This window comes from Ascidia mentula, chromosome 4 (genome assembly GCF_947561715.1).
Source record: "Ascidia mentula chromosome 4, kaAscMent1.1, whole genome shotgun sequence".
Taxonomy (NCBI): Eukaryota; Metazoa; Chordata; class Ascidiacea; order Phlebobranchia; family Ascidiidae; genus Ascidia; species Ascidia mentula.
In genome coordinates, this window is record NC_138569.1 from 18,130,943 (window position 1) to 18,150,523 (window position 19,581).

At 37.2% G+C, this 19,581-nt stretch overlaps 2 protein-coding genes across 2 annotated transcripts; both read left to right on the top strand.

The window, feature by feature from the left end:
- Positions 1–55: 55 nt before the first annotated feature.
- LOC145898978 (uncharacterized) lies at positions 56–2,629 on the top strand. Its single transcript, XM_082987679.1, has 8 exons — positions 56–147; positions 298–320; positions 532–633; positions 743–781; positions 841–888; positions 957–1,001; positions 1,290–1,343; positions 1,461–2,629. The coding sequence occupies exons 1-8, from the start codon at positions 62–64 to the stop codon at positions 2,309–2,311; spliced, it is 1,248 nt and encodes a 415-aa protein (XP_082843805.1). The 5' UTR covers positions 56–61; the 3' UTR covers positions 2,312–2,629.
- Positions 2,630–12,592: 9,963 nt separating this feature from the next.
- LOC145899391 (uncharacterized) lies at positions 12,593–14,449 on the top strand. The gene is made up of 7 exons (XM_082988146.1): positions 12,593–12,650; positions 12,732–12,801; positions 12,943–13,101; positions 13,305–13,457; positions 13,726–13,857; positions 13,938–14,082; positions 14,202–14,449. Exons 2-6 carry the CDS (start codon positions 12,756–12,758, stop codon positions 14,078–14,080), a joined length of 633 nt encoding a protein of 210 aa, XP_082844272.1. The 5' UTR covers positions 12,593–12,650; positions 12,732–12,755; the 3' UTR covers positions 14,081–14,082; positions 14,202–14,449.
- The last annotated feature ends 5,132 nt before the right edge of the window (positions 14,450–19,581 follow it).

The window sequence follows — 19,581 nt, forward strand, 5'->3', positions numbered from 1 at the left end:
TTCCTGTAGAAAATGTTTACATAAAGAACCTGTCGACAGGCCGCTGACTGCAGTCAAGCTTATGTTGGACAAAAGGCAAAGTGACAGCAACCAGCCCAGAAAAAAAATGTCGAACTCTCACATCAGCCGCATCAGTTGTCGTTATGCGTAAGTACGTTTATCCACAAAAAAAAACATGTGCGTTGTGATAGTAGGTATCAAAGCAAGGTTGTACCTTTACGATGTGATTTGATTTAAAAGGATAATACCATTTTGCTATTTGAATATTAGTACTTAAAATATATATTTTGTTTGCAGACAATCCGTGCTTATCGCAACAGGTATGGTACAAAATTTCTGACTTCTCTGGTACATTTTAAAGCGAAAAAAATTAAAAAAAAACATGCCAGTTTAGGCACCTGACTCGAGAGGTTCCGTTGTATTTTTGAAATCCCTCCACGTTAGTGCGCATAGTATCATGTGGGGGTTTTTGCTGTTTAAGTATGTTTCAATTGCACATGAATTGTAAAATTATCTCTTCAATTGTTCTAGATGCATATTTTTTTGGACAAAACGGGCAGACTGAACAGCATGGTACTCAATTGAAACCTGAACTACAATGGAAACCTGAACTGGCAGCCTTAAAAGCAATAGGTATCATTTGCCAGAAGATAGTTTGTTGTCATTGAAGACAAGATAAAATAGTTGTTGTATTTACTGGTATACCCTTCCCGATGTTAATGCTTCGTTTTGTGCGTTTTAGGATCAGGTTCAAACCAACAAATGACAGATAGCGAAACAGGTAACTTTCTGTTACGTAAAATTGTCCAAAAAAATCAAAAAACATATTTCTTCTTTCAGAGTTAGATGATGAAGCAATTAAACAACCCAAAACACTAACCTTGCCAGGTAAGCATTTCAGCCTATTTAGCCTATGCAAACCTTTATCTGAAGTACGTATATTTTGTCCTTATCAGGTTTATCAAAGAATCCAAATGAAGATTCAGGGAAACAAGCGAAAGGTAATAAAAGGAGGCATTTTAGAACAATATGGTGTTTAGATGTATACTTATGCAACTCCTTCTCAAACACATCGGTACGTCGCGTCCTGCATTAAATTGGAATAATTACTAAACCAATCCATGCTTTATTTAAATTAGTTCTAACCATACAACTCCAACCATTCAATATTTTACTTTAAAAAAAAAACTTTTTGCTTAAAATGATTTGTGTTCGCACTTCCCACCATGAAACATTGTAAATCCATCTCATGCAAATTTGTCTTCATATCTACTAATTTGTGTTAACAGGGAAAAAAAAAACTTCCTGGAAAACTAACCTTTGTCGAGCGTTATGGTATGAAGGTGCGTTACAACTACAGTACAATTTCGATCAAATTTTATGAATTCTCATGATAATGAAAATAAGAAAAGGCTGTTTCTTACTATACTTAAAATAACAGGATACTAACTGTAATTTAGAAACCATTGACGCTTATCACAAAGATGGGGAATTTCACCGTGCTCTGGGTGATCATGATGGTTTTCATAAGTTCGATGGTTCCCAAAAAGACGTGGGTTTTCTGATGAGGTATTGCATCAGCGCAATGTTTGTTGACAACCGCACAAAGGCCAATGAATTGCTTGGCAAAATTCTCATCGTAATTAGAAAACTGGGTGAAACGTTTGAAAGTGTCGTGTCGTTGGCAGAAAACGCCCAAAACAAAGATAAATACTTTGATGCAATTATTCTCTGCATAGTTGCTGCGAAAATTGCGGATAGGAGTAAACTGACTATTGTAGAGAGCGCAAACAAGTCCAAATGCATCTTGGTTCTTACTGCTGCTGTAGATCAGGTTTCCAAGCGCACAGAACAGGCCGCGCCTTTTTTTCAACGGTATTGCGTTGAAGCGGTTCGCCCACTGCTTGAAGATGTTTCAAAAACAACTTCAAATGATAAAAGAAATCTAACTGAACTAAAAATCCACACGTTTCACTGCATGGAGATAATACAACTCCATGCAGACGACGATGAGGGTCATGCGGAAACCACTGAAAGGGCCTTAGAGTTTATGCAGGAAACCTATGGCACCGATGAGGTACAACGACGTAAATGGTACGGCATACTATCCCACAATCTGGGGTGCACGTACCTCAAGATGTCTCGAAATGTCAAAGCAGCCGAAATGCTGATTCAAGCCTTTAAAGTAACCAAACAAGCAATCGATTTTACTGACAGAGACGAACAAATAAAATGTTTGACTAGCACACAAAACATGCTCAAAGCCCACGGTCTTGGGGGTCTAGTCGATGTAGATAACTATTTTGACTAAAGTAGTAAAGGGATTATGTGAAGAACTGGTGTTCATTTTACTTGTTATGTTTGGTGGTTGTTCGTGTTGTTGTCCTACAAATTATAGTATTTTTACTCGGCATTTTTTAGTATTGAACCCTTGTATCAGTTTGAGCCCTTGTATCAGTTTTTTCTAGAATCAGTGCTTGTCCAGCGCTAGCCTATATCTTGTGTAAATGCAGTTTAACTGTTGGGAATTTATACAATTGTTGTTTTTCCTGTTTCCTGTGCGAAATATATTTGATATAATAATGTATCGACATCCATTTCGAAAAATAAAAAATTCTTTATTACGTTGTGAGAGGAATCCATTTTCATCCAAGTTTGAGCACAGAACATAGGTTTAGATTCTGGAAATTTTTCCGCAAAAGTCAAACATAAAGATTGTGCAAAACAATAAATCAAGGCATATCGACTTGTTGAGAGCGTTTTGACAAAAGTTGATCTCTGTTGTTAATTTAAAAGTATGTGTTCCAACGCTTACTTAAAATTCAAGCTATTAAGTAAGTACCTTCTTTGCAGCACTAGCCAACGGCATCTGATTTTTGGTCCAAATGCAAGGAAAAATGGCCAGCTGTAACAGTGTTATACATCATTGTGGTGTCCGTGTTTTGTCGGTAGACTGTATCGAAGCTGATTTTGTCACTCTTTTCAGTATCACGTACGTGGCATTTTGCCGGCATTCGGTTCTTGACACGCGCAATGATAGTTCTCAACCGCCTTTTTGGTGACCACAACGATGAATTCCGAATAAAATTTAGTGTCTGTTAAACCGAATATCTGTCCCGTACAGCCTCGCATATTATTTAGGCAAGCAGTGGCACAATTTACACTCAAACAAATCTCGGCCGACGAGACTAACCACATCGTATTAGCTTTTGGTCCAAGATGAACTGGACAAACCACCAAACAAAGGTAGGTACAAAGCCATTAACGAATGTTTTTTGGAGACATATGGGTTAACAGCAACTCAACGGGCCAAGCGCCTTCTCCATATTACCAGAGGGATGTTATAGTTAACAAAAAAGTCAGTTAACAAAAGTTTGAACGCGGGTTACTCGACCACCTTACAAGGTGGCGACTTGATTTTATTACACAAAAATAGATCATTTGGCGTCCATTTCTGTCTAAAAATATTAAACTTTTGCGCGAGAGAAAACGCGAACCGTCTTAAGTTTGACGACCCCCCCCCTACTTTCCTACGTTTTGCGCTCGCCGCGAAACGTAACAAACAAAATTCCCATTTAACAAAACTTTGGGCACGTGTAACTCTGCCATCTTATGAGTCAGCGACTTGATTTTTTCACACAAAAAAATATGATCCATAGACCATAGCCTGAACTTTTATTAGAAAACAAAGTTTGACTTTATTCGATAGCAGGGGTGTGTAAGGTTGTTTGATTAACAGGGTTTTCGTTTGTGCAAGGTTGTTCGTGGCGAGCGCAAAACGTAGGAAAGTAGAGGGGGGGGGGGGGGTGGTTAATATTCGTCAAATTTAAGACGGTTCGCGTTTTTTCTCGCGTAAAAGTTTAATATTGGACCCCAATAAATATCAGCCTTTAAGGATTTCCGCGCGGTATTCGATGTTTACTCATGGTTATGACATAGCATACATATAATATTCATATTCAAATATTAATAAAATTTTCAGCCTATGATCTATTATTGTGTGAAAAATCAGGTCGCTTGGTCGCTACCTCGTAAGGTGGCCGAGTAATCCGCGTTCAAACTTTTGTTAACTGGCGATTTTTCAACTAGCTTCCCTCTGGTTGCATATGCCACCTCTTGGAGACCGTTAAATGCCGTCCGCATTAATGGATGCTCGCATTGTTTGGCCACCACAGCGGATGTTTTCTCTTCCGAGAAATATTTTCAGAATGGATGTCAATGGACATACGCACAGGTTTAGCAGGCAAGGATGATTTGGACTGTCGAAGTTTGACGAAGCAGACAGACAAATTGCTGCTTGCTACACAGGAACACCCGCAATTTGGAAATCTCACGAAATTATTCAAGCAGCATAGAGCAGTATTGCTTTCATCACCAACGGTTTGGCAAAGATGCACGACAATTCCGACCTCCACGTGCATTCTCAAAAATCGAGGTGCCCGATCGACCGTAGCTGCGAGCACAGCGCAGTCTTTTCTTTGTTTGGGGCTGTTCAACAGGGCAAAAACTTCCGATCACAAACCTGCATAATGAAATGGCAGTCTGGTGTATAATGGAAAGAAATTTGAAGGCGTTACGATTGAATAACATAACAAAATTCGTGGCAATCTAAACATAGGTTCGATAGAGCTGTTACAAGCATACTGAAGCCCTATTACAGTAAAAACTCTCAACGATGTTCACGCAGGCAATTCACAATTTTCTAATTAAACGAGTACGACCAGGACAAAACACTTAAAAGTTCCGGCCACATGAGAATCCCTAAAATAGTCAAAAACCTCACCAGGCCTACGCTTGTCACCTTAATCTCAATGAACTTCACCCATACAGAGAAAATTATATTTTTACTGATGCAACAAACCCTTGTCTATTTTTCGTCTTAATGTCTCCACCTAGCGTTTAAATAAAACACACATATTATTCAGGACGGTTTACGTAACACGTTTAAACCAGAACTGAAGTTAGTGATTACGATGTTACAATCATGCGGAGCACATGCAGTTAATTAACATATGCTGCCGAACTTAAATAAATAAACGTTGTTTTTTCTGGGTGATATTAACTTATTCAAGGAAAATTACAAAAAAAACGCAAACCGGAACGTCCGTCGAACACAGATAATTAAGATTTTCTACAGCTAGGCGTGGTAACACAAAATGCTTAGAAACAGTAAGTTGTTTTATTGAAATTACTCAAATTCAAGATGCTTACGGTTTCCCGTGGCTGTGGATTGGAGTTAGCATAATAATGAGAGCACTGATAAATAACTTACTGCATGGTTGCAAAAAAGTGCCTATTTGCTTGGTAACCAAGTTTACTATCAAGACCAATTAGCCTAACTTTTCCCTGATTTGCCAGTAAAGGCATAGTTAAAATTGCGTCACAGACTTTATTGTGTAGTTATACGTAATTTTCATTAATGTGATAGCAGTTGAAACAATGGAAGTTTTTTTAAAATTTTGGTGATTTCGGGTTTTGCTCATGCATTTTGTAAAATTTCGTCATCTTGTTTTTGATACAATACTTTCTCATGAATTTTGTCCTTGTCGTGAAAATTGTTTGTAAATATATCACACAATTTTGTAAATATTTGACCCTCGTAAAATATAATCAAAGATTTTATTACGGTTTGTGCAGCTCATAAAGGAGGGCGGAATGCGAAGTGGACGTTTTTAGTTTTCTCTACTTCGTTTCAAAGGAAATAATTTCAAATATTTTCACAAACCCTGTTTCTAAATATCGCATGCCACAAATATCTTACCTGAATTAAGTTTTGCTAGTAGTGTGGAAAACCTATTCACAAAAACGCTACATTGTGAAAGTATATTAAAATGATAAAATAAGCCAGAATGCGTTTCGCATTCCAAGACTGGAATAAAAGAACAATCCAATACAATCCGCCAGCATTGCATTTCACCCTTCTGATGACTACTTACAAAGGAAATACCAGAAAACTCAAGATGCATTGTGTTTTACTTGCAGACAAGCTTTTGATAGCCTATGGAAAACTAGCTCTTGAATTACGTTTTTTAAGTTTACTTGCAAGTATGTTTGCTACTACGGGTATATGTTCGCTACTATAAACAATCAGGTTCCGAAAAGTACAACAGCGCCACCGCGTGTAAAACCTGAAGTGAGTTTAAAATATAAATCTGTCTACGGGAAATGTTTTCTATTTCTTATAATCCAAACCACGGCTCGGCTCAAATGGCGGGCTGAGATCCGAGTCCAATTTTTTTGTATGCATTCAGGATTGCACACGTTTAATTCAAACATTGTGAGAAGCTACAGTTTTTTTGGCACACCCTGACACCCATGTAGGCCTTCGTAAACGGCTTTGCCACAACGGACTTTCCGATCAGGAGAGGTATCAGACAAGGTGACCCCCTTAGTCTGAACCTCTTCCTGATTGCCCTAGATCCGCTTCTCGTTGCCCTTCAAAACAACCCTGCTATCACTTCAACCCCAGTGCCATGCCGCAACACACCCAAGGCAATCGCTTACGCCGATGACGTCACCCTAGTGGTGGCTCATCGACACTCCCTCACCAAATCGACACTCCCCTCGCCCTCGGCCTCATTGACAATTTTGCTAAATTTTCCGGTTTAAAACTCAACCTCACCAAAACCGAAGCGATTGCCATCCTTCGACCTCCCCTTGACGACCCAACCTTGTGTAATATAAAGTGGAACCCTAAATCGATAAGCCCGTTAAATACCCCAAAAGGCGCACCATCAGGCATCACCGCGACATGGCACAAAGCAATCACCTCTTTACAATCCCGCGCCAGATCTATCAGCAACCCTTTTCTTACTTTTGACTCTAAATGCATCCTCTCAAAAACTATACTTTTACCCCAAATTTCATACCTTGCTAAAACTTACCCCTTACCACCCCAGCAACGAGAACGGATCGACGACATTGTGGTAAAGTTCGTCGTCGGCCCAAATAATCCAACCTTGTCAATTAACATCCTGGCAGCCCGTCGTAACCATCGTCTTCCCACAACTTCATAACACAACACCATACACAAAAACATTAGCAGCATTCCTTAACACCTCACTTACACACACTATTTGGAAAACACGGAACAGAATTAAACACGACATACGACCCATCAACGACATTTCCCGGCATTTGGTATCATCCTTCAAAACCTCTGTACACTTTAAGCTAGCTATCCAACGGAACAGAGGCAACCCTTTTCTCGAGGAAGTCTTGGCTGATGTTGTTAACGCCATACCCAACCAATGAATCGCAAAAACCGCGCTCTACCGCCCTATTCCGGATGACACCCCAAAATTACATCTCCCTGTTTTTCTTTTGTATTGTATATTGTATATATTGAAAATTGTAACTACATGAAAACTACTCTCCCGGCAAAATGGACAAAATCTCGCCTCAGCGCCCACTTGTGGACCTTAATGTAAGAGCCATTTGACCACCTTGTGTCAGTGCCCGTCAACCCTTTTTTTTTGTGTACCCGTATTTGTTGTGTCATTGCAAATTCCCTTAATCACCGATACCCATTTTCTTGTATACTTGTTGTGTTATTGTTATCTCCTGTTAATGTTTGACATTTCTTTACCACGTACATGTACTCCCTGTGTTATTGTTTATTTCTTGTTAACGTTCGATATTTCTTTATTACACACCTGTACTTGTTGTTTCTATTGCCTTTTATTGTTAATGCTCGACATTTCTTTATCACGTACCTGGACTTGTTTCTGTTACAGTTGTATTTTTCGATATCGTCCGATATTCGTGGGGACTATTGGTGCCTCGAATAAAATAATCGCAAACCCTGACACCCATGTAGTCAATTGGAAATTCCGGCTCCATTGCATGGTTGCCAATTGGTCGCATTGTCTTCTTGATTCTTGGTACTTGTTGGCGGGCGACTTTGATTTTGGGATTCTAAACACAACTGAATCCAAGTAATCAAAAAAATTAACAAAGCGTACCTATACATTTGAAGTCTCTGATAGGGTAATTTAAATGTAAAATCTGATTTATTTTTCTGAGTTAAATGTACAAATCCGTGGCATACTGTACTTGACCGCGGACATTTTTCGTTATTTGTAATTCGTGTTGGAAGAACACATTGTTGGTGTTAATCTAAGGATATTTCTCGGTTTATGCTCGCAGCTATAAAAATATGTTGCACGCTTAATCCAGCGAGCAGTAATTGTCGCATGGTATTGTAGGTCTATTTACGAAGGCTCCCACTGGTACAGCGTAATGGAGAATTGTAACTTATGTGCAATTTACATTAATTTTTCAAAAAACGTAGGACATTTCTAGATTTCATTTCAAACGGTATTACATGCATAAATGAAGGGGGTTTGTTTAGTTCGTGGGCATACGTTTTGTAGTTTAATTTGCTCAAAGGAATGTAGGAACTACATACTTACATACCTACTATAATCGGAAACGACCTTATAAAATAAAAAGTGCAAGGTTGGCTGAATTTATGTTTATTTTAAGACCTATAGGCATCTATGTTTTGCCTCGTACTAAGTGTTTATTTTGGGACCAACATTCAATGGACCACCGAAATAATACGCTCCTATATCACATCCTAACAATTAAATGTTGTGTCAGTTTTATTTGAACGGTAGGTGGAGACATTGAGCTGAAAATAGAGAATATCGGTGGGTGTCGCAACGTTCTAGAGTACATCGGGTTGTAAACGCTCAATGTGCTTAAATTAACAATTATGTAGCCCAGCTAATATTTCTGCCTAAATGGTTGGATCAAAAGAAGTATAACGGAATACTACTTCACTTTTTACAGTACTTTTAGGACAAATTTGAATCAAATATTTGGCAAATGTTGCTATATCCTTTGAACAAGGGTGCAAAATTGGAGTTAATAACTTTGAATAAAAAAGCCAAAGCTAAGATGCTGTTAATCATTTTTTAGTAAACGTTTCGAACCTATACTTGGTTCATCATCAGTACTATTACAGCTGATTGCAGAAAAACGTCGAGTTAATAAAGGACTGAAAGGTAGAAGGGAAACAGCCCAACACTAAACATAGACGACAGCTCTAAACCATTATACCTTTTCAACATCTAGAGGTCTGCACTGCAGCTCGACTCTCTGCAAATGATGACGTCACTCTGTGCTATCGACGCTGCAGTCACGCTACGCCCCTCTGGCTTGTTGCTCGTTGTTGTTGCTGTCGTTTTCCTTCTGCCTTTCAGTCCTTAATTAACTCGACGCATTTCTGCAACCAGCTGTAGTAGTACTGATGATGAACCAAGTATAGGTTCGAAACGTTTACCAAAAAAATGATTAACAGCATCTTAGCTTTGCCTTTAAACAAACCGTATTCGTTTGCCTATGGTCATGTTAATGCAACGAACAACCTCAAAGGAAAAACATATTTGGCGACAATAATTTAAAACAACGTTGTATAAACAGGGGAAGGTTTTAGCTTGATCCTTATGAATGAAAAGCTTTGAAATTTGATTTGATCAAATTTCGCACACATATCGGAATAATCAGAAGTGCAAGGTTGACTGAAGTTTATTTTCTTAAATACGTCATGTTAGCAAACCAGATCACAAGTGAAGCACTATCGAAAGCTTTAGTTATTCTGGGTTGTTGACGTTGGAAACTTGCACTTGCGCTTGCGCCGCGCAGCCTTTAGCTCACGGTCGTTGTTTCACTGATCACCTGCAGTTGAAAGAATGTGTTTTTAACTTACTGGTTCACTAAGCATGACAGGCACATTACACAAGTTTGCATCCTGTTTTTCTGCTCGGTATGTGTAATATTGCGAAGGCGAGAAATGTGACAGGTTGCATTAGTGATTTGGGAAATATTAATATTCATCTATTTAGAAAATATATACGGTTTCTCTGCAGATATTCTGGAGAATCCTGCAAAGACTTAACCGCTTTATGCAGTTTTCTTTTTAATTTTCCGGTTTCCGCAATACGAATGCGTTTTCTGGTTACCTATTTTGAATATTTTGAATTTTTATTTTTACTATGATCTATAAGTGGAATCGTCAAACGCCAAAAGTCAACGGCTACAGTGGACATACTATGGCAAACCGAGTAACAATTGCCCTTAGAAAGAAAATTTGTTGAAAATTATTTACTTCTCGGCAATATGCAATAAGCTCAATGAGTGACAAAACAACGCTTGCTGGATTTCATGGCAGTTTTTGTAGCTTCGTTTGTCGCACATCCAAAATGTTGCCACTTTGGTTTGATGAAATGTTGTTTTGGTAATTCCAAGTTGTTTTATTGTTTCTTCCAATTCATGTCCCAATTTACTTGCTTTTTACAAGGAAATCATGCGTGTTTTCGAAAATAATTGTTCGAGAGCAAGTAATCTTGTCTGCATCCAATATTCAACTGATAAAATCTCATATCGTTGCATCTCTATGCATATTTGTACTTGCATTTGGTCGACATCTTTTGTCAATATATTACACAAAATAATAAACAAGGAAAAATACATTTTCGATCACAATGAGCAACTAACATTCATCAGACTCTCCGAAAATGGTATAAGGTTTGTATGAATTAAACGTACAAACATTGTTCACTTGAAAGGATAACAATGACAAAGAAACAAATGAAATAAAGATGTTAAGCAAGATGGCTGGTCACTGCCGGGCTGCAAAGAGAGCCCAACACATTATTGGTTTGTTCTGATAGAAATTGAACACCAACTACATCCTCTTGGCCCTCTGCTTCACGTAAAGCTCTTACAGTTTTTTAAGATGTTTTTCCTATCCGTTACGCGCTGCTTTGAAACAGTCTATTGCCTCCATTTAATATCGTGTGGCTGGTTCCGTAAAGTCTTAGGTACGTTGATGCAACATTATTACAAAGTGATCCAAAGATCTGATGCCTTATGAAATTATTTCCCAGTTTCTCTCGCATGTATTGAATTGATTCCAAAGTCTTTTTAATGCGTTTAAGTTTGTCAGACTCGCAAACCTCAACGTGATGAGTTACTCATCCATATTTCACACATTTGTAGTTGGCATTAACACCCTCTAAATGTAACAAGCTTCCTTTCATGTCCTACATTTTTTGTAGTAAGTGACGACGAACAAAAATGTCTAAACTATCATCATGTTCTACCATTGCAGTTGCACAACGTTTAATGCCACTCACGCAGTCTTGAAGGTGTTCCAGTTTAACGTTTGCTGTTTTCATCAAACTCATAAAATATTTCATAGAAAATCAATGAACCAAAATAACGTTTCAATTTAGCTAATTTATTAGTCAACCATAAAACAAGTCCCTTTTCGGGTTTAGACCAGCAATTGTAGCCTTTAATTATTGCTTTGCTTGCTCGTAATCATTTTCTGTTGCCATGAAACAATATTTAAGTACATAGTGAATGTTACGCAATTCTTCCCACATACTCTTTTGTTGGACACGAACGCCATGAGCCTCCTCAAATTGACCATTCTTCAGATACTCCAATGTATTGTCTTTGAAACAATTCATTTTATTCATTATTTTTTAGGACAGTTTGTTTATCATAACAATTCATTATTATATTAAGGTAATGCTGGAAATGCTGGAAATATCACATTAGTATAGTACCTGATAGAAGGAATATTTTTGAGGATCGAATTTTAAAGGTTCAAACATCACATAATCCTCTTAACAACATGTTTACTAAACATAGATACATTTTGTGACTCTGCGCAAACAAACACGATATCAAACGTGCATCCAAACAATTAAAGGAATTGGACAAATATGTAAGCCGCATTTCTATATATGTTAAGATCAAGGTTAAACCGTCTACTGCTGATTCACAATACAACATGGCTTTATATTCAACGGTTTAAAATTATATGTTATAAACTATTAACGCAGTTAGTTCACAGGGCTGATGACGAGCACAGCAGTGTTCGAAAGTTTTGCTTGATATTTATTACCATATTGGCTTTGGCTTTCCTATTCCGTGTAATTAATAACTTCTTTTACGACAGTTAATTTTTAAACATATGTGATTAGTTGACGCTCAATAAGCGGATTATGAAAACAATAATGGATTAATAACTTCTGTGAGCAACAAATGTTTTTTTAATATTTTGAAATTAATTTCCAGCATCCTTAAATGCACAATATTCGGCAACCTGATGTATCGACTGTCGTTAGTGTATTATTAATAACCGCAAGTTAATTGCCTTTTGTACAGGGTAAAACGCAACTTCCTTGTTCCAACTACCACAAACAGACTAAGAATACCCCGTTTGCCCCAACTACAAAAGTTCAATTATACCGTAAGGATTATTTCCAATGTACAACCTGAACTAAACCTTAACAAAATTATCAGATGTTGGTGTTTTTTTTTGCCAATATGTCCGAACACATAAATTCCGCACTTACGATTAACTATGGTGTAGACAGGGGAAGTGAGGTATCCGAAAGGTGGTAATTCATTTTATATCCACCAAAACGTGAAGCCAAATTTGTCAATGAAAAAATCACAAAACCATCAGCTATATGACAGGTATATTTATTGTCAACTTCTGTTTTCACTCGAATTGGGGAAGTTCAAAAACATTACCGACGAGTTTACGGTTATAAAAGTTAAGCATACAGACGATCACAGCTACAGTACAGCTGCAATCACAGCGAGAAGCGAAACAGATACTAAAAGTGAGTGTTATAACTAAATAACTTATTTACATGTTTATTTTATTATCGCTTGTAAATTGCAAATATTATTTTTTTGACCAGATATTTGAAAACAAATACATTAGCATGAATTCAATTCTTCTTCTAGCACTCTGCATCGCCGTTGCTCACGGTAAGATAAAAACCGGATAAGTTTGGTTTTTGTTATATGAATCGAAAATATGTTTAGGCCATGTGTATTGCTTGCGTGTTAAAAATATTCTTGCTTGTCGTTTCTTTCAACACCTTCCGTAACATTTTATTTTCATTACAGCAACTCCAAAAAGCTATACGGTTCCCGAAGTTAATTGTCTTGACAAATTGTGCGCACATGGTTGCACCAAGAAACACGAATGCACGCGGTCTATCGATGTACAAAGAGTATTGAAGCAGCAGCCCACAGAGTGTCAGAACTGTGTGCTAACAACATGTGGTATAAGCAAACTAAGTCTGCTATGAGAGCAGTAACGTTGGATAAATTTTAAAGTGTAACTCAAATAAGATAATCACCTGCCAAAAACTTCATTAACGCACAAGAAGAATAAACAATTATTGTTTTGATCAAACTTGAACTTGCTCCAAAATAATGGCAAGCAGAATAGTTCCTTATAATTTTGCATTGATGTGTTTTTACAGAAATGGTTAAAACCTCCGTAACAAACAACTATGTGTCTGTTTGTGTGCAAGAAGCGTTTGAAAGTTGCTCGTCTTGTCCATCAATTACAAACCACGCACTTGATAAATTGGCAACTTGCAAAATGTGCACCGGAACATGCAAGACCGTTCATGGTTTGCAAATTTTATATTTTCTTCGGATTTTGATTTACATGATGATTTTAAGCATTCGAGAATTGTTTAAATTAATTTAACTGAAAATGGAACACAAAACGACTTAACATGCCACTTGGTGATGAAACAAATATGTTTTTTACTTTGGTTATGAAAGCCTACAATATAATTGGGTGCAAGAAACTTGGGAGTTGAGTAATTTAAACAACTAGCTTTGGCTTTCTTGTTCAAATTCCCATCGTATAACATGTACCTTTTCCATTCGCAGATAAACTTATGACTATTGCCAAATGCGACGATGCTTGCTTTGCGAGCAAAGTATGTGTGAATTTCATGTTCGCACATGACTCAGTGGAAGCTGCTAATAGGGAATGCGCTAAATGTCTTAACGATAATTGCCGTAAGTTACTGAGTCCTAACATTTGCAACGGCGTGTTTTCAATTTCACGCTATCGATTAATTTGTTTTATTTTACGGTAGCTACCGGAACCGCGAGAGAGAAAAGGCAGTGCCGCAGAGATGCGAAAGCAACAACTTGTCCGACATGTTCCTCGCCACTACAGAGTGACCGCGATATTCTAAAGAACTGTAAAAATTGTCTGGACACTTGCCTGAAACAATAAAGGTGAGATTGAGCTTTTAACGAGAATTTGAAACGTAAAAATCTAAAAATTTGACGGTGAACATCATAATGTGGCATCGATGCCACAGACATTGTGTAAAACCACGGCATTGTACTTGCAGGTGAAGAAGAGACAAAATGGAATAACATGAAATCACGGTTTCCAAAAACTAATACCGATGTAATCTATATTTAACTAATGTAGTTTATTGTAACGATGCGGACATTCTTTATTTCAATTTGTTTGATTGAATTTATTTGATTTGAAACGAAGCATAAAATCTTATTTATATAACGTCCTGTGAACTTGCTAGCAGTTGCATTTGGTGTTGCCCTATGAATACTAAACATATATGCATATCACTTGTATTTGGATATTCGTTGTTTGTTGATCATGTATACAGAAACAATATTATTCATAAATAAATATGTGTTCAGAAAAATCGTAAGTTGATCTTTACGTCTGGACCAGCTTCGTTTATGTCCATACGGAACCTACCGCGTGGAAGAATTGCAAACATAAAACAACTCATAGTTATATTTGGTATTGCTATTTTCGCATGGTTTCAGAGTGCGCCCATTAAAACCAACCGCATGGCAAGTTTTACGCACCATAAGCGACCACATAAAAATGAGACAAAATACAGTTTCTCGACGAAAAACAGAACTCGAAAACGTCGTTATAAATTCAAACTCAAGTGCGCATCAGAAGTATTACTGGAGAGACATGATATGCATGACAACGCGTGAGCTTTCCAAATAGGATAGTTTGTCCTGTAAGTTGCTCGGATCCCCGGACTGCATGTATAGCCTGCGTTGCAGCAACGATCTGTTGCAATGGAAGTTAATAAAGCACTTTCCTATACATTGCACTCTCGATTGTAAATTTTACCATCAATCGTATAGTTTCGAGCGCCGTGCGCAAACGCAAATTATAATAACTCCAAAATCGTTATTAATTACAACTCTTTTGCCGAATATTCGGTTTTGGCCGAATAAAAAAAATGCTGTTTCGGTGCATCACTAAATCTTCTTGCGATCCAATTTGCGTTTCTGTAGGCGTATATTTGTAAAATCGTTGAGTAAATGTTGTATTTTGTGTAAAATTAGTAAACTCTTTGCTACCCAAAATACTCATCGTGCAACCCCCAGTTTGAGAAGTTCTGATCAAGTGGTTGTTGACGTAGGATGGTGCATCTATTTTGACTTTCACAAACTGTTCCTTATAAAACCAACCGTCAATGAAGCAATCGAAATAATAAACACCACAAACATAGAAATACGTTTCTTGTATCACGTTGTTACTGCAATAAAATTGTGCCAGATTATTTTAACGGTAGGTGGAGACATTGAGTCGAAGAAACGAGAGCAAGAAATGTTTGTTTGCATGGATTTGCGATTCTACGTCAGAGCGTGATTCTCCGTGAGAAAAAAAAAACATCATATGGGCACCTGACTCGATAACCTGTCAGGTTTTATTGGTATCCATGCTGTTTTAACATTTTCGTTTTTGAAATTCCTGTTGCTGCCAGGCATATTGCAATTAAAAATGTACTGCTCTTCTGGCATAAACGTATTGTATTTTACGACGTTTCGTCTGCCATGCGGCGAGACTTCATCAGGTATGACGCAACAATTGAATCACACTAAAACACGCAGGGGCACAAAAGAAAAAGAAAAAGGGGAACGTTGACACCGCTTGTCAACTCACGTGCTAGAGGCAGAGGCAACAAACATTGCAGAAGAAACAACAATTACAACAAATTATTGTAAACTGCGGGAAAGAATACACATTGTTCTTTGTTATTGACGCAACCACTATTTTTGTGGATGTGCAACGACTCAAGAAATAGCCGCTTGGCGTGGTCCAGCTCCATTTCCAGGACTTGGGCTCTATCAAAGTCAACTTTATGTCGTAAAATACAATACGTTTATGCCAGAAGAGCAGTACATTTTTAATTTTCGTTTTTATCTAATTTACGTTGTAGCCTTTTGCGCATGACAGTAAACATGATTTGTGTCTGTGTCACAATTCCTGTGTAGGGTGAATTTTGAATGATAAATGTGAATAAAATGCCAAGTTGCCCAGCTGATATAAAACGATAGAAATATGTGATAAGGACAAAAAAGGCATAATATACTTCTTGACCTGTTTTAGGTCTAATATGAATCAAATATTTAATAAACGTTATTAGAAAAAAATTAAACAACTATTATTTTTTTTTCTCGTTAAATGTACAAACATGTCGTACTTGTTTACTTTCGGCCACGTTCACGCGCTATTGCCATGAGCGTATACTAATGGAAACATAGTTGGCGATATTAATTTCAAACAACGTTGTATATGAACAGGTGAAGGTTTCAGCTTGATTCATGGGTGTGAAAAGCTTTGAAATTTGATTTGATCGAATGTATTTTATACTTACGTACATATCACATTAATCGGAAGTGCAAGGTTGACTTTATATTTGATTAAAAACTATTTGTCAAGTTGGCAAATTAGATTACAAGTGAAACACAATCGTTCGCTTTCTGGTACTATATTTGTTATTCTATATGTTGTTGACGCTGGATTATGCACCTGCGTTGCTCAGCACCAATGGTTTATTATTAGAATTGACATTTAAGCGCTGAACCTGGCGTTCGCGCAGCTATTAGCTCACGAGCGTTGTTTCACCGTTTAGTTGCTCTCAATAGAATGTTTTCAACTAGAAATTCAGGCATGTGTTGTTGACTAAGTGGTTCATAGAACATGACAGACACATTACATGAGTTTGCATCCTGCTTTTTTTGCTTGAAATTCCAAGGGGCCGACTCATGTGGTCGATGCAATATAGCGAAGGTGAATGAAATATGACAACATAACAAGATAATACCTAAGTGTCCACTTTAAACTAGAGCTTTCAAACCTTAATATATTTTAAACGGCAAAATAAATTTTACACAATATTAAATCAAATTTACAACAACATGACTGAATTAAAAGTAAAGGCAACATGGTTGACTGAATTAAAAGTATTTCAAAACTTTTGAACGACTAAGAACATGAGTTTACAAAAGAAAACTATGCATCGCTGATCTACTGTCGCTGTACGTTTAGCTATGGTCTAGTGGAGATCTTCACAAACTTTTTCGTTGCGATCTGTCTTAATTGATTAACGTTTTCCTCCAACCTTATGTTTGAAAGTCATTTGATTTAAATTTTTCACGACAAGAAAATTTAAATTTATTATGACAGAAAATCTTCATGCGACCAAACTTACGTTTCTGCAGGTGTTTGTTTGTAAAATCGTGAAGTTAGATGTTGTATTTTGTGTGAAATTTGTGAACTCTTTGCGACACAAAATATTCCTGGTGCAACCCCCAGTTTAAGAAGTTCTGATCAAGTGGTTGTTGACGTAGGATCGTGCATCTAATTTGCTTTTCACAAATTGTTGATCATAAGACCAACATTCAATGAAGCCATCGAAATAATAAACAACTTAAACATAGAAATACGTATCTTGTACCACGCTGTAACAATTAAAAATTGTGCCAGATTATTTAAACGAGCGCCTGACTCGATAACCACTGAGGTTTTATCGGTATCCATGCTATTTTAACATTTTCATGTATATTTCATTTACGTTGAAGCCTTTTGCGCATAACAGTAAACATGATGTGTGTGCTTTACAATTCCTGTGTATAGGGTGAATTGATAAATGTTAATGAAATGTTAAGTTGCCCAGCTAATATTTTTGCCTAAACGATAGAAATATGCGTTAGGATCAAAATAAGCATAATATACATTCCATTCTTAACTTGTTTTAGGTCTAATATGGGTCAAATATTTAATAAACGTTATTAGAAAATGATTAAATAGCTATTTTTTTCGTAAAATGTACAAACATGTCGTACACGTTTACTTTCGGCCACGTTCACATGCTATTGCAATAAGCGTATACAAAGGGAAACATAGTTGGCGATATTAATTTCAAACAACGTTGTATGAACAGGTGAAGGTTTAAGCTTGATTCATGGGTATGAAAAGCTTTGAAATATGATTTGATCGAATTTATTTTATACTTACGTACATATTGCGTTAATCGGAAGTGCAAGGTTGACTGAATTTATATTTGATTAAAAACTATTCGTCAAGTTGGTAAATTAGATTGCAAGTAAAACACAATCGTGTATAAGCTGCAGACAGATGGCCACTGAACACAATCGTTTACTTTCTGGCATTATATTTGTTATTCTATAGGTTGTTGACGCTGGATTATGCACCTGCGTTGCTCAGCACCAATGTTTCATTATTAGAATTGACATTTAAGCGATGAAACCTGGCGTGTCGCGCAGCTATTGGCTCGCGGGCGGTCTTTCGCCGTTTAGTTGCTCACAATGGAATGTTTTTACCTAGAAATTAAAGTGTTGTTGACTTACTGGGTTATTAAACATTTACCAAGTCAACATGGTTATTTTATACTTACGTACATATCGCGTTAAGCGGAAGTTCAAGGTTGACTGAATTTATATTTGATTAAAAACTATTAGTCAAGTTGGCAAATTAGATTAGATTCAAGCAGCATTTTTTTGCTCAGCACCAATGGTTTATTATTAGAACTGACATTTAATCGCTGAAACATAGCGTGCCGCGCAGCTATTAGCTCAGGGGCGCTCTTCCACCGTTTAGTTGCTCTCAATAGAATGTTTTCAACCAGAAATTCAGGAATGCGTTGTTGACTAACTGGTTCACTAAACATGACAGACACATCATACGAGTTTGCATCCTGTTTTTTTGCTCGACATTACAAAAGCTGGCCCTCGGTTTGTGTAATATTGCGAAGGCGAGAAATATGACGTGATATATTGTTTCTGAACCTCTGCATGTATTGGGATTTTTTACCTTGTCAACTGTACCTGTCAAAATTTATAGACGGTGGCATTTTCAACATTGTAAAAGTTCTAATTTACCGTGTTACTGCGTAAAATCACTACTTATCTGGGTTTTATAATATTCATTAGAATATTATATTTCCGAAGGTGGTGACAAAATGCGGGTCGTTTAACCCTGGACAATAATTTCCCAAATAACAGACGACGAACCCTAAAATGAGATTCACGTCTGTCTTTTGGGGACAAACGATTTTACCTGCTTCGTGGGAATGAAAAGATTTCGAATTGGATTTTCTGGAAGTAATTTAATTCCACGCAATTTTTGAACAAATATATCTATAATTACGAGGAAGGGCAAGGTTGGCTTTCAAAACTAGCCGTCAAGTAGTTAACTTGGTTACAACGCATTGCGCACCGCATGCTACTCTATATTTAGCTGACAGTGGTTGTTAACGCTGGATCGTGTTATGCTCGACAGGAACGTTTCCTTGTTGGGCCTGACGTTAAAACTCGATAACCTGCGCTCCCGATATTTTTGTCTTGCCAAGTAGAGCTCTAGGCTCAAACGTGGGAATTGTTTCACCGTTCAGCTATTTTCAAAACAATGTTTTCAACAACAACTTTACG